A 15547-nucleotide genomic window follows, 5' to 3' on the forward strand; every position below is an offset into this window, starting at 1 on the left:
CCTATTTCTTAAATTGGTGTCCCAGAAACAAATAAAGTGATGCAGAGTGAAAATGGAAACATACACATTCCCCATCCTGTCTCAGCGATTTCCACTGGATAGATGTGCAAAAAACCTTATCCCAAATATACGAGCCAATGCTGAATTCTCAGGGCCTATGTGCCTCACTTTTCTAATACTCATTATTTTCCAAATGGATCTTTCCTGTTGTACAGGTCAACACCAGTTGACAAACATCCAACTTAGATATGGCCCCCATACACACCCCAGTGTGTGGACGACAGGCAGGATGTATCTGCTGGCCACAAGCGTCTGTTCTTGAATTTTCTTGAAGCTAGAATTTTGCCTCTCTAAACCCAGGTAGAATACATTCTAATTTACAGGTTGGTGTCTATTTTGTGAATCTAATCTGGGGACATGTCTTCCAAACAGCAACGGAGTCCATTTTAAAACGTGAACGGCATTGAAAATCTTGGTTACAATAAAAAATATATTTTCAAATCAATAATAGACCATGATAGGCTCGGCCTAATTTTGTATGTATCAGCTTTATTATTAAGACTGGCAAAACAAGATTTAAAATATTTATCCAAATTTTCTATTGCTATGGGACAACCCACCTCTGCCAGGATCATCTGCCTTGTGGGAACTTAGTTTGTGGTTGCAATTCCAATTTGTGATCTGTTTGGGTTGTGAACATTTTAATGGCTATAAAGATAAAATAATTTAATATTTATACTCATTACATGCTATCAGTTTGAGGTACGTCATACTCCCTATCATAAAATACAGACATCCAGATTCTTTGCCATTTTATGTCCACAATATTACTGTGCAAACTGTTATGCAAGTTAGTTAACATTTGCTTCAAAAGCAATTTTTTTTGCCACCATGTCATCATGAAAAGAACCAAAGATCTTATTTTCGGGAAGTAATTTCATCTAGACATGTGTCGTCTAATAAGTAGTCTTCCATCGTATTCTTTGCAGCTTTCCGGATCTCGTTTCTCTGAGATATCGAACGGGCTACCAATTTACCAACAACTTCTATTTTGGCTTCCTGCAAGACCGGGTGTTCAGCCACTAAAAAGGCAAATATTAAATAGGTTAGGTTTTACAGTCATATATTCCTACTAATTATATTATTTAATCTATTTGACCAGGCAGCGGCTTTAATTTTTGGGTGAAGTAATTTATTATCCAAGATTTATTGTCAATTGATTTAAATGAATGATAACTTGGGGCAGGTTCTATAATGTGCCTGTCTTTCTGAGATCCACAAGAAAAGCTTAGTTCTCCTATGCCACAGCCCTCCCCACAGCCACGGTGCACAAATTTCCAGCCATGAAATCTTTCAGAATTTCTCCCCCATTAGCAATAATTCCAGGTGGAGGTAATTTACCATTGTACAATTTACCTCTTTGTCCATTGATTTATGTTGGTTTCAGACAAAGAATTGAGATCCTGTGCAGTTAAGGAATGGGAGTCGAAGTTACCAGAGAGCAAACAGAAGGAGAAATAGTCAACAGGAGCTCAGCATCCCCAGCTTTGCCTGATTATCATGGAACCACAATACTTCCCCAAACTTCCTGTATTTCCATCAATATCAGGACCATTTCACCTGTGAGGTAATTTTCTAACTTTTCGCAACCGGTGGAGAATCTCAGCCACCAACAGTGTATGCTGGTGATCCCCACCATACTTAATTGCAAGCTTATAATTGTTCCTCATATTGCATTGATGAATGAAGAATTTAGTGAAGTAATGCAAAATCTGAATATTGTTTCATTTTATTTTAAAATGCTCATTAAACATTACATGGCAACATATTCCCACTTATTACATAAAGTTAAATAGAACTTAAATGAGAAAAGTGGTTGCATTCAATTTCTATTGAATAACAAAATATAATAGGTAAGAAGACTGCTATATTTAAGGATTGCAAGAGCTTGCATGCAATTGCTTGGTTACAACTATCAGCGCCCTGTTCTTGTCAAGGTTTCCTTCTCTCAAAACCAATAATGATGCTCTGTACTGACTCAACTACTACAACTATTTACAGAAGTTCAAAACCATGTTTTACTGCCACTTTCAAATGCATTTTATCTCGTATTCTGGATTTGAAACCAGGTACCACCTGGCCAGTGCAGGAGATACAAAGAGGTTTAGGTTCTTCTGTATTCTTGACCCATGTGTCAAACTGTGAATGCTGGCCATCGCTGGTGAGTGGATATGGTTCAACCTATGCGTCGATGAAATGTGAATTGAAGACTGCATTTCCCCGAGGAGAATGGCATTAAGAAGGTTGTGGCTCAATGACTTCACTAGGAGATACATACTATTTTAACCATATGTCAGTCCCGCCATCCCGGGAATTAACCTGGTGAACCTACGTTGCATTTCCTCAATAGCAAGAATGTCCTTCCTCAAATTAGGAGACCAAAACTACACACAATACTCCAGGTGTGGTCTCACCAGGGCCCTGCACAACTGCAGTAGGCCCACTCTTGCTCCTATACTCAAATCCTCTTGCTATGAAAGCCACCATGCCATTTGCTTTCTTAACTGCTTGCTGTACCTGTATGCTTACTTTCAGTGACTGAAGTTCAAGGACATCATTGAACCTCCCCTTTTCCTAATCTGACACCATTCAGGTGATAATATGCCTTCTTGTTCTTGCCATTAAAGTGGATAACCTCACATTTATACACATTATACTGCATCTGCCATGCATCTGACCACTCATCCAAACAATCCAAGTCACCCTACAGCCTCATAGCATCCTCTTCGCAGCTCACACTGCCACCCAGCTTTGTGACATCTGCAAACTTGGAGATGTTACATTTAATTCCCTTGCCTAAATCATTAAAATATATTGTAAATAACTGGCATCTCAGCACTGAGCCTGATATTCTGAAATGGACCCGTGAATTCCTATTCTTTGATTCCTGTCTGCCAACCAGTTCTCTATCCATGTCATTACCCTACCCCCAATACCATGTGCTCTAATTTTGCCCACTAATCTCTTGTGTGGGACCCTGTCAACAGCTTTTTGAAAGTCCAGATACACCACATCCACTGGCTCTTCCTTATCCATTCTACTTGTTACATCCTCAAAAAATCCCAGAAGATTAGTCAAGCATGATTTCCCCTTCATAAATCCACGCTGACTTTGACCGATCCTGTTACTGCTTTTCAAATGTGCTGCTATTACAAATTTAATAATCAACTCAAGCATCTTCCCACTACTGATGTAAATCTAACTGGTCTATAATTCCCCGTTTTCTCTCTCTCCCTCCTTTCTTAAAACGTGGGGTTACATTGGCTACTCTCCAGTCCACAGGAACTGAATCAGTGTCTATAGAACATTGGAAAATGATCACCAATGCATGCACAATTTCTAGGGCCACCTCCATGGGTAATCTGAGATGCAGACCATCAGGCCCTGGGGATTTATCTGCCTTCAGTCACAAGTTTACCTAACACCATTTCCTGATTAATGTGGATTCCCTTCAGTTCCTCCCTCCCACTAGATCCTCAGTCCCCTAGTATTTCTGATGTTGAGAAAAACTAAGAAGACTAGGAGCGCTTCTTACTCCCTCTCCACCTGGACAGAGCGAGGCTGGAGTTCCCAAAGTCTCATCTTCCACACTTCCAGCCTCCTCATTCAATGGATCATCCTTCATAATTCCAACCACCTTTAAGGAGATTCCAAAATATGAGAATATAAAATACAGTACAAAGAAAAGTTAGCCATTTTAATTTTCCTTTCCATTCCAATGCTGACCTTGGGCCTTCTCTATTACCATAGTGGGGCCACAAGCACCTCATATTCCGCTGGGGTAGCTTACAACCAAACAGTGTGAACATTGCATTCTCCAGTTTTAGGTAACTAATCTACAACCCCCCCTCCCCTCACCCATTTTACCTCCCTCTCTCACCTGGATGCACCGTCTCCCTTTCCCCTTTGCCCTTCCACCCATGTTTCTTCCTCTGGTTTACCATTTCAGGACTTCTATTCTATCTCACATTTTTTTTTATCTTTTCATCTCTGGCCTTTATCCTGACTTCTGCCAATCAAAAGCACTGCTCACCTGTATCCACCAGTTCCCAAAGTCTCATCTTTGTCTTTCACTCACTTCTCCTCCAGCTGTCTCCCCACCATCTACAATCATTCTGCAGAAGGATCTCAACCTGAAATGTTGGCTATTCTTCAGAGATCCTGCATCATCTGTTGAATTATTCCTTTGTGTCCTATATTTGCCGACCGGTGTCTGTGGTTCCTTGTGTCCATAGAAAAGTACAGAACAGGTACTGGCCCTTTGGCCCAAAATGTCTATACTGGACATGATACCAAGATAAACTAATCTCATCTGCCTGCATATAATCCATTTCCCCCCAGTCCCTGCATATGTGCCTCTTAAATGCCAATTCATACCTAAACCTCGACCCCTGGCAGTACGTTACAGGCACCCAGCACCTTCTATGTAAAAAAACTTTGTCTGTCTTTTTCCACTAAACTATGCTCCCTCTCACCTTAATGTTATGCCTTAAGAAGGGAGGGAGAGAGAAAACGGGGAATTACAGACCAGTTAGTCTAACATCGGTAGTGGGGAAACTGCTAGAGTCAGTTATTAAAGATGGGATAGCAGCACATTTGGAAAGTGGTGAAATCATTGGACAAAGTCAGCATGGATTTACGCAAGGTAAATCATGTCTGACGAATCTTATAGAATTTTTCGAGGATGTAACTAGTAGCGTGGATAGGGGAGAACCAGTGGATGTGGTGTATTTGGACTTCCAGAAGGCTTTCGACAAGGTCCCACATAAGAGATTAGTATAAAAACTTAAAGTACACGGCATTGGGGGTTCAGTATTGATGTGGATAGAGAACTGGCTGGCAAACAGGAAGCAAAGAGTAGGAGAAAACGGGTCCTTTTCACAATGGCAGGCAGTGACTAGTGGGGTACCGCAAGGCTCAGTGAAGGTTAATGATCTGGACGAGGGAATTGAAGGCAATATCTCCAAGTTTGCGGATGACACTAAGCTGGGGGGCAGTGTTAGCTGTGAGGAGGATGTTAGGAGACTGCAAGGTGACTTGGATAGGCTGGGTGAGTGGGCAAATGTTTGGCAGATGCAGTATAATGTGGATAAATGTGAGGTTATCCATTTTGGTGGCAAAAACAGGAAAGCAGACTATTATCTAAATGGTGGCCGACTAGGAAAAGGGGAGATGCAGCGAGACCTGGGTGTCATGGTACACCAGTCATTGAAAGTAGGCATGCAGGTGCAGCAGGCAGTGAAGAAAGCGAATGGTATGTTAGCTTTCATAGCAAAAAGATTTGAGTATAGGAGCAGGGAGGTTCTACTGCAGTTGTACAGGGTCTTGGTGAGACCACACCTAGAGTATTGCGTACAGTTTTGGTCTCCAAATCTGAGGAAGGACATTATTGCCATAGAGGGAGTGCAGAGAAGGTTCACCAGACTGATTTCTGGGATGTCAGGACTGTAGTATGAAGAAAGACTGGATAGACTTGGTTTATACTCTCTAGAATTTAGGAGATTGAGAGGGATCTTATAGAAACTTACAAAATTCTTAAGGGGTTGGACAGGCTAGATGCAGGAAGATTGTTCCCGATGTTGGGGAAGTCCAGGACAATGGGTCACAGCTTAAGGATAAGGGGGAAATCCTTTAAGACCGAGATGAGAAGAACTTTTTTCACACAGAGAGTGGTGAATCTCTGGAATTCTCTGCCGCAGAGGGTAGTCGAGGCCAGTTCATTGGCTATATTTAAGAGGGAGTTAGATGTGGCCCTTGTGGCTAAGGGGATCAGAGGGTATGGAGAGAAGGCAGGTACGGGATACTGAGTTGGATGATCAGCCATGATCATATTGAATGGCGGTGCAGGCTCGAAGGGCCGAATGGCCTACTCCTGCACCTAATTTCTATGTTTCTATGTTTCTATGTTTCTAGTCTTTGACATTTATACCGTGAGAAAGACATTCTGACTGTCTACCCTATTTATGCCTCATATTTTATATACTTCTATCAGGTCTCCACTCAACCTGCGACATTTCAGAGAAAACAATCCAAGGCTGTCGAACCTGTCATAGTTAATAGGCTCTAATCCTGGCATCATTCTGGTAAACCTCTCCTGTACTCTCTCAAAAGCCTCCTCATCCTACCTGTAATGGGACCAGAACTGTACACAATACTCCAAATTAATCTCCTGCTGTTTCAAAAATTTGAATGAACCTTTCCCTTTATTAGTCCCGGGCTGTTCTTCTGTCTTCAACAACCACTTTCATTCTTACAGCACTTTCCCATGCAACCACAGCAAAAAGATGCTTCCATCTCTATCTTTTCCATCCTCTTGGGGCCCAAATATCCTTCTTGGTGAAGCAATGATTTACTTGGTCATCTTCCAATGTACTCCATTAAATGTTCACAATGTATTCTCCTTCAAATTGGAGAAACTGAATGCAGATTGGGTTCTGCTTTGCAGAAGCCAACCTTCAGACTGGAGAAGACCTTGAGTTTTCTGTTACCTGCCACATTAATTCTCATCACTAATTCTCATTTAGCACGGCCTGACCTGTGGACATGACCTGCAGCCCTGCATTTCACAACTTGTATTTCCTTCTCTGTGTTCTCACTCTCTATCTGCCATCATTTCCTGACCTTTAAGAATAAGGGATAATAATCCTCATCATCTAGCTTCCACCATCAATCACATTACCTTGCTTACAGTTTTTCCCTGAGGAGTTAAGAACCAGAGGACATAGGTTTAAGGTGAGGGGGGAAAGATTTAATAGGATCTTGAGGGGGTAACCTTTTCACACAAAGGGTGGTGGGTGTGTGGAACGAGCTGCCAGAGGAGGTAGTTGAGTAATAAGCACACGGGTAGGGTAGGTTTAGAGGGATATGGGCCAGATGGGACGTGTAGATGGGACAAATTGGGCCGAAGGGCCTGTTTCCATGCTGTATGACTATGAGACACTGGCCTCTCACTATCGGAAATACTCCATTTGTCCTATTCATCCCTTCTTACTGTCCCTTCAGCTGTATCCCTATTTGTTTTTTTTCTCTTTCCCACCTTTAACAAAGGATCTTTGACCTGATATGTCAACTCTATTCCTCTTTCCACAGATGCTGCAGCACTTGTAAAGTATTTCCAGCATTGTTTATAATATAGCTGTTTCAAAGAGTCAGTATATGGACAATGTACTGCAAAAAAACAAATGAATTGTTGTATCCTGAGGAAATTTACAATTAAAATATAAAGTTGACAAGTTGATGGTTTCTCTCGTGAATAATGCTGCTGAGGCGTTGGCAGGAAGCATGTGAAAAAAAACTTACAGTCTCATGTTAAATTGCTGTGAATAAACCTGAGAAGAACAAGTAATTAGTGCGAATAAAGCTCTTCAGGAAACTATCTACGGAATGTGCAAAAGAACTTCCTTCAGTCAATTAATAATTATTCATTGAAAGAAGAATACATCAACCTATTATTTAAAACAATGGATTCAGGCTAATTCTAATTTAAACAACAAGTAATCATATCCAGAGAGACGCAAAAACTGCAGATACAGGAATCTTGAGCAAAACACAAAGTGCTGGAGGAACCCAGTGCATCAGATAGCATTTGTAGAGGGAAAATACAGATGAGAGATTCGAGCAGGACAAAGTTTGGCAAGTGATAGGTATAGACACAAAAAATCTGGAGTAACTCAGCAGGCCAGACAGCATCTCTGGAGAAAAGGAACAGGTGATGTTTCGGGTTGACCCGTTGAGTTACTCCGGCATTTTGTGTCCATCTTTGGTTTAAACCAGTATCTGCAGTTCCGTCCTACACGTGATATGTGGATGCAGCTGAGGATGGTTTTGATTGATAAATGGGTGGAGAAAGTGATAAAGACTTATGAGTGATTAGAAAGTGAAAAAGGAGACAAAAAGATGTCCTGCTCCAATCTCTCGTTCCCACATTCCAGGGGGGAAAAACCCGGGGGGGGGGGGGGGGGGGGGCAGAGAGGACACGTCCCCTCCATGTTTTGAGAGGTGGGGGACATCCCCCCCAAGTTTTTGTAATCCGGATTTTAAAACCCGGTGAAATCTCCGCTTTCCGCGAGACAGTGGGGGTGGGACTGATGATCGACGGCGCCGATGGGACGAGAGAGGCGTCGGTCAGCAGGCAATGGGGGTGGGACGTGATTCAGCACAATGATTGGAGGAGGGAGGAGTGGGGGGCCGGGGCTGAGGATAGAGCGCGGTGATTGGAGGAGGGAGGTTGCAGGGTTTGGATCTAGCAAGATAAGACTCATTACTTGAAAAACCTTCCTACTGGCTGGCAGTCACGTTTCACCAGTCTCAGTACAGATGATGCTTTGGTCTTTCAAGTTGAACAGATGTACAACAATTCTGATCCACTTCTTTGATGCCTTCACATTTGGCACAAAGAAATCAAGACTGATGCAAAGGACAACATCCAAAACAATTTCTTATTTGTGGCAGCAAAAGTGAAATTAATATTCAAATCTATCACCCAGTTGGTTATCCGGGCCAATGTCCTGATCCATACTTGGACATTCCTGGATGCATCAGTATCAATGGAAATATGTAGGGAGGCTGTCCCATGAATCAAACCTTGTTAAAGGGTGGAAGCTAAGCACTGAGATTGATGGACTTTATGGCCTCCTGCCAAAAGCTAGGTATGGATTCTCTTCTGGGTGCAATCCTGGATTTGCCTTGTTCCAGTTGATAATGTTCTGCATCTCATACATGCTTTATTCTCCACCTCATGGTGTCATAGCCCCTGAGCAATTTCAGACTCAAACTTCCCATTAGTGAAATCATTTTTGACACTTGATTTTTCAGTTTAGTGACAGTCCTGTTTCGTCAAAAAGAAACATAGAAACATAGAAACATAGAAATTAGGTGCAGGAGTAGGCCATTCGGCCCTTCGAGCCTGCACCGCCATTCAATATGATCATGGCTGATCATCCAACTCAGTATCCCGTACCTGCCTTCTCTCCATACCCCCTGATCCCCTTGGCCACAAGGGCCACATCTAACTCCCTCTTAAATATAGCCAATGAACTGGCCTCAACTACCCTCTGTGGCAGAGAGTTCCAGAGATTCACCACTCTCTGTGTGAAAAAAGTTCTCCTCATCTCGGTTTTAAAAGATTTCCCCCTTATCCTTAAGCTGTGACCCCTTGTCTTGGACTTCCCCAACATCGGGAACAATCTTCCTGCATCTAGCCTGTCCAACCCCTTAAGAGGGAATGGAAGCTTTAAGTATCATAAACAAACCAAGAGGAATATTTGTGATGAATTAAATCTGAGCCTTAAATTTTTTTTCCATAAAGCATATTGAGGTGAAAATCAGTAGTGATTTTTCCAGAATCTGTAAATTGATGACCAATTTTCTGATGGGACGGACTCTTAGTCTCACAGGGGGATGAGAACCCAAGCAGGGTGATGTTGAAGAGTGAAGCAAGGCACAAATGGAAGAAAAAGGCATGAGGCATCAGTAAGATCATTAAAAAATGGCTCAAAGTCAAGCTTAAAGTCTTTGTATCTTAATGCACGAAGCATTCATAGCAAGGTGAACAACACCAAATAGGTTAATATGTCTGATCTAACAGCCATTACTAAGACAAGGAGATCAAAGCTGGAAACGTAATATTAAGGGATAAATGACATTTGGGAAGGATAGGCTAGGTGGAAAATTGGTGGGATAGCACTGTTGATTAGAAGTGAATTAAATACAGTTACAAGTGATGATCTGGCCTTGGCAGATGTTGATTTGATTTGAGTGGAAGTGCAAAATGACAAGGGGAAGAAAACACGGGGAAGAATAGTGCATATTCGTAAAATAGTCACACTACAGGAAGGGTCAAGACCTCCCTACACCTGAAGGTCTGAAGAATATAAATCATCGTATGATGGGGTTGCTCACCCTTCTATGGAAGCTTCATGCATTAAGATACAAAGTATCTAGGAAAATCACTACTGAAAGTAAAGGTTTCGAGGAAGATGTACTAAATGCAGGCAAACGGGTCGAGCACAGGTAGACAACTTGACTGGCATGGACAAGCTGGGCCGAAAGGACTTGTTTATGCTGTATAACAGTGACTATGACTCTAAGTACAGGGTAGTCAAGTTTGCCTATGTAACAAATATAGATGGGACAGTGATTGCAAGAATAATATAAATAATTTTAAAAATAATACAAAAGATTGCAAAATGGAGTATAATGTGACCAAATGTGATGTGATTTACTTGAGAAGGATAATCAGTGGAACAGCGTTATTTAAATGGACAAAACTGCAGCAATTAGGATATCCTAGTGAACAAGAAAATAGAAAGCTAGCACAACTCTACAGTGGAGGATAGCCATTAAATAAACATAGTACATAGTACATAGTACAAGTTAGTTATAAAACAGTTATGGTTAGTTAAATTATAGTTATTCTTCACACTTACATATATATTTGAAACCTTCTTCTTCATCCACGACTGGCCTCACCCATGTTGACCGGTAAATTGACCGATCGCCCAACCCTGCACCGGATGGTGGATATATCGTAAAAGCCAATTCCACTACTTGTCTCTTTTGCAGTGTGTCAGGCAGGTTATAATTTCCTAAAATGTAAAAAGACAAATATTAAACAATGTTTTCACTTTTTATTTAACATCAATTAAACCAAATAAATACCCTGTGCCCCCACCTTTCTAATTATTACTCTTGTCCCTCAGGACAATCCAGTTTCACATCATTATTTTCAATGACAGATATCTTCAGTTCTCCTCCTGAATGAACAGGGAAATAATTAAGTCCCTCCAAGCCCCCAATCTCCCATGAAACAACCGCTCTACTTAAAACAGCCAAACATAGAATAAAATTACTCTTTCGAATGAGCCACAAATGGTCTATTAGCCAACGATTTTCTGGCAGAGACTGCTTAAGACCGTCTATATTCGTTTAGATTCAGGTTTAATATTGTCACGTGTATTAAGGGACAGTGAAAATTTTAGATTTGCATGCTGTACAATCAGATCAGATAATACTGGAGTAACTCAGCAGGATAGGCAGCATCACTGGAGAGAAGGAATGGGTGATGTTTCGGGTCGAGACCCTTCTTACGACACTGAACACAGCACAGACATAGACGGGTCTGAAGAAGGGTCTCGACTCGTAACGTCACCCATTCCTTCTCTCCAGAGATGCTGCCTGTCCCTCTGAGTTACTCTAGAATTTTGTGTCTATTTTCGGTTTAAACCAGCATCTGCAGTTCCTTCATACACAAAACAGATAATACTATACATAGATACAATCAAGTCAAATTCAAGTACAATAGGTAGAGCAAATGAGAAGATACAGAGTCAGAATGTAGTTCTCTGCATTGTACTACATCAATTCCATAGACAGTCAATATCCAATATCTGCAATGAGGTAGAGGTGAATTGGACAGTACCTTAACTATGGAAAGACTGTTCAGAAGCCAGATAACAAAGGGGAAGAAGCTGTTCCTGAAATTGGTGTTGAGATGCTTTCAAGCTTCTGAACATTCAGCTGGGTGGGACCAAGAGAGGAAGGAATGACCAGGGCAAATCAAGTCTTTGATTATGTTGGAAGTGTAGATGGGATCAATGGTGGGATGTCTGATCTGTGTGATGGACTGGGCTACATCTACTATTCTCTGCAATTTCTTGCAATCTTGGCAGAGCTGTTTCCAAACCAAGCTGTGATGCAACCCAACATTATGCTTTCTATTTTGCATCTGCAGAAGTTTGTAACAGTCCATTGGACACGTGCCGGATTTCCTCAGTCTCCTAAGAAAATAGATTAGCTGGTGTGCCTTTTTGGTTGTTGCATCAATGTGTTTGGTCCACGATTGATTATTGGTAATATTAATGCCAAGGAACGTGACACTGTCAACTATTTCCACTCCTGCACCATTGCTGTTGGTTGGGGCATGTACTCGACCAGGCTTCCTGAATTCGATAACTGGCTCTTTCATCTTGCTGACATTGAGGGAAAGGCTATTGTCCTGGCAATATGTTGCTAAATTTTATGTCTCCTTCTTGTACTCTGCCTCCTCATTTTTCGTGATCCGACCCACTGCAGTGGTGGTATCTGTAAACTTGTAGATGAAGTTATATCAACTACGACATTGGATGTAAAGGACTTTAATTGCTATTTAATTGGATAGATGGAAAAAACTGCTTATAGAAAATCTCAGCAAACTTTTATATCTTTTGGTTACAGAATGAGTAGTGCTCCTTCTGGGACCAGTGAAAACAATCCAGCCAAATTATTCAAGGCTCCTGGGAAATCACTTCCTTTGCTCAAATCCCCTATAGATCCTCCCAGATAACCATTTAGGTAGATTTTTCACCCAGGGCAGCTAAATTGCAGTTACATCAAAGGCCTGTCCCACTTAGGAGACCTTGCCCGCCACCCAAAAAAATCAAGGTCGAGGTGACCTGCAACCTCCTACCACCGCCCACGCATATGTTGAAAACCTTCCTCGACTATGAAGAAAAGCAGCTTCGACTAGACTTGCGACTAAAAAATTATCGATTTTTAAAACGGCAACCTATTTTTAGTCGAGGCTGGTTTTAATCATGAAGAAAAAATAGCAGCAACCTAGAAGAAGCCGTGACCGCGTGGAAACCACTTTCGACCATTAGGGAGAGTGACCAAAATCTCCTGTGACCTCATGGAAACCTTGGGAGGCGGGCAAGGTCACCAGAGGTTGCTGTTTAGGTCTCCTAAGTAGGATACTTAACTCTTAGATGTCAGCTGCTTGCTGGGAGACTGTAAATAAGATCAGGACTTCAAACCATTGGATTCTTGACAGTGGGAGGCAATATGATTCTGTAAACCTTGCTGAACATGATGTCAAGGTCAAGTCTTGGCAAGTTTGGGGCAAAATATTTATCATGATTTCATATAAACATCTGTCATAATATATTGATATCTTTAAAAAACAGCACCACACTATGAAGAAAATATAAAAGCTTTTGGACACTTTTTCTGTCCAAACAACAACATACTCACATTCTTCTACATTACCTTTAACTCACTGCTCGTGTCTATTTTGCACACTTTGCTTCAAATCTCAGTGAAATTTACAAATTTCAATGCACAATTGCACTCTTTCATCGAATGGTTAATATATGTGGGACATATACTAGGAAAACATAACTTGTTATACCACACCATTCAGACCAAACTCCTGACCCTTTTATTTTCTCTCTTATACTCCCTCAGCACATGTTTCATCATCATCATCATCATCATTGAAAACATCAACGGGCACGGTGCTTTACCATGCTATGTACGACAGTGATCGCAACTTCTACTGAAGTGTGGATGGCCGTTGGCTTACTGGGAGCTCATCCGCCCTTTGACAGGTCTTGTTTTTGGTCCTTCTGGGGGTCCACAGCCCCCTCCTCACCTGGCAAACCAGGTGGGGAAGACGGTTTAGTTGCCGCCTATCCGACCATGGAGCAGGTAGCACAGGATTACATGGTACCCTTGGCGGGGGGGAACTCCCCCCAACTTGACAAGAATAGGACCATTGCCCGAAATCTCCTCTTTAAGGAGGGCCGGTCGATTTGACAGCTGGTGATGCAAAACTGTAGGATTATCATCCACTGCCCTAGTCCAGCATCGCATTAATTCAATCTTGCCACACTACCTGCACTGTATAACAATAGCACATTAGCACTGAAGACTAGGGGGCTGATAAATGGTAGATGTAAAGTGTATAAGATTCAAAATATATTTACTGTATGATTCAAAAAGTTTTTCTAATCTGTGAAAACATTTAAAATAACCAAGCAGGCATAATTAAATCTTTTGATGTGTTTCTGTAGAACAAATAACTGATTATTTGGGCTAGATTTTACCTTATTTGTTAAATTTAAATGAGAACATTGGCTTGAGTGAACAGATAACAAAGGGGAAATGTATTAATATTGATTGACTTGTAATCTGTAAATCCCTGTTTTAAAACAAATCAAGCAACATTATTTGGAGATTGGATGGTTTGGGTTTATTGTCACTGGAATGGAGGACTCCATAATGCTATGACCAAGAAAACACAGCATTGCCTCTCCTTCCTCAGAAGACTAGGAAATTTGGCAAGTTTTCAATGACTTACAAATTTTCACGGAGGCACCGTAGGAAGCGTTCTATCAGATGTATCTCAACTTGTTTTGACAACTTCTCTGTACAAGACCACAATATATTGCAGAGTTGTGGACACAGTCTGGTCCATCACACAAACCAGCCTCCTCCACCACTCTGGCACCTAGAAATCAGGCAACATAATCAAGGACCACTCACACTTGCATCTCCTCACCAGTCAGGTAGAAGATAGAAAAGCTTCAAAGAAAGAACTGCCACCTTCAAGAACAGTGTCCTCCACACTTATCAAACTCTTGAACAGATCTCTCATGGTGCATTTTCAATCTCCATAATGCCTCGTTGCATTCCATGCACTTGTTTGTAATCTGCATTTTCCCTGCAGCCGTAAGACTACATTCTGCACTGGTTCCTTTCTTTTTGTAGAACCTGTTGAACTCATGAATGGTATGATTATACTCATGTATGCTATGATTGGCCTGGATGGCATGCAAAATAATGTTTTTCACTATCTTGTTACATGTGACAACAAATAACCAATATCGATACCAATACCAGTAGGAAGCTGGAGATAGTCCGTACATAAGCTTATTAAATTATGGCAGGCAGTGAAGTAATGCCTATGACTAGATGACCTAATGTCTAGAACTAGAGGGCATTGGTTTTAGATGAAAGAGGAGGTATTTTGAAGGATTAATTTTTCACACAGATGGTGCTGAATATCTGGAACAAGCTGCCAGAGGTGGTAGTGTAAGCAAACAGAATTATATAATTGGAAAGATTTTTCAACATAAAAACATAAAGGGATGCAAGACTGTTGTGGAAAATGAGATTAACATCAATAGACATCACAGTTGACTTGGCAAGTTAGGCCAAGAGGCTATTTTTGTTCTTTTTTTTCTCTATAATTAACCACAACTGAGTGTAGTCTGGCAAAAATTGTTCTAGAAGTTCTTTAATTTCTCATTGTAGAGGTTTTGTAAAGCTTTGGCGGTAAGTCTATAGGGGAATTTATGTCTGGGGTATTTAATTATTGTTGCAGTGGCATATGAAGAGAAAACAGACCAAAATTACTTGTAACCACTTTTTAACGTTAAATACCTTGTTAAAAGTGATTACAAAATATTGATTAAAAATTTGGGCAGCCCTCTATGTTTGTTTGAGAATTATGCATTTTATTTCAGTGCTGATTTTTATTTAGTGTAGTTTTTAACGAGGACAAGATAAAAAAATTTACAAGTAATATTAAAGATGGGGCAGGTTCTTTATAGAGGATGATGCCATAGCAAAGTTAAAGACAAAATATTATACAAGAACATATGAGAATTGTTGGCATGTTTAGTTTAGTTTGGAAATACAGCGAGGAAACAGGCACTTTGGCCTATCG

At 41.1% G+C, this 15547-nt stretch overlaps 1 protein-coding gene across 1 annotated transcript in view; it reads right to left on the reverse strand.

Moving 5' to 3' along the window:
- Positions 1–543: 543 nt before the first annotated feature.
- LOC129703884 (uncharacterized) overlaps positions 544–15547 on the reverse strand; it is a 314315-nt gene continuing 299311 nt past the window's right edge. Inside the window, exons 18-19 of the mRNA XM_055646562.1 lie at positions 10488–10646; positions 544–1082 (exon numbers count right to left, since the gene is read on the reverse strand). Coding sequence (XP_055502537.1) covers positions 919–1082; positions 10488–10646 — 323 coding nt within the window. The 3' untranslated portion in view covers positions 544–918. The remainder of the gene's footprint in view (positions 1083–10487; positions 10647–15547) is intronic.

Source organism: Leucoraja erinacea, chromosome 1 (assembly GCF_028641065.1).
Source record: "Leucoraja erinacea ecotype New England chromosome 1, Leri_hhj_1, whole genome shotgun sequence".
NCBI classification, from domain to species: Eukaryota; Metazoa; Chordata; class Chondrichthyes; order Rajiformes; family Rajidae; genus Leucoraja; species Leucoraja erinaceus.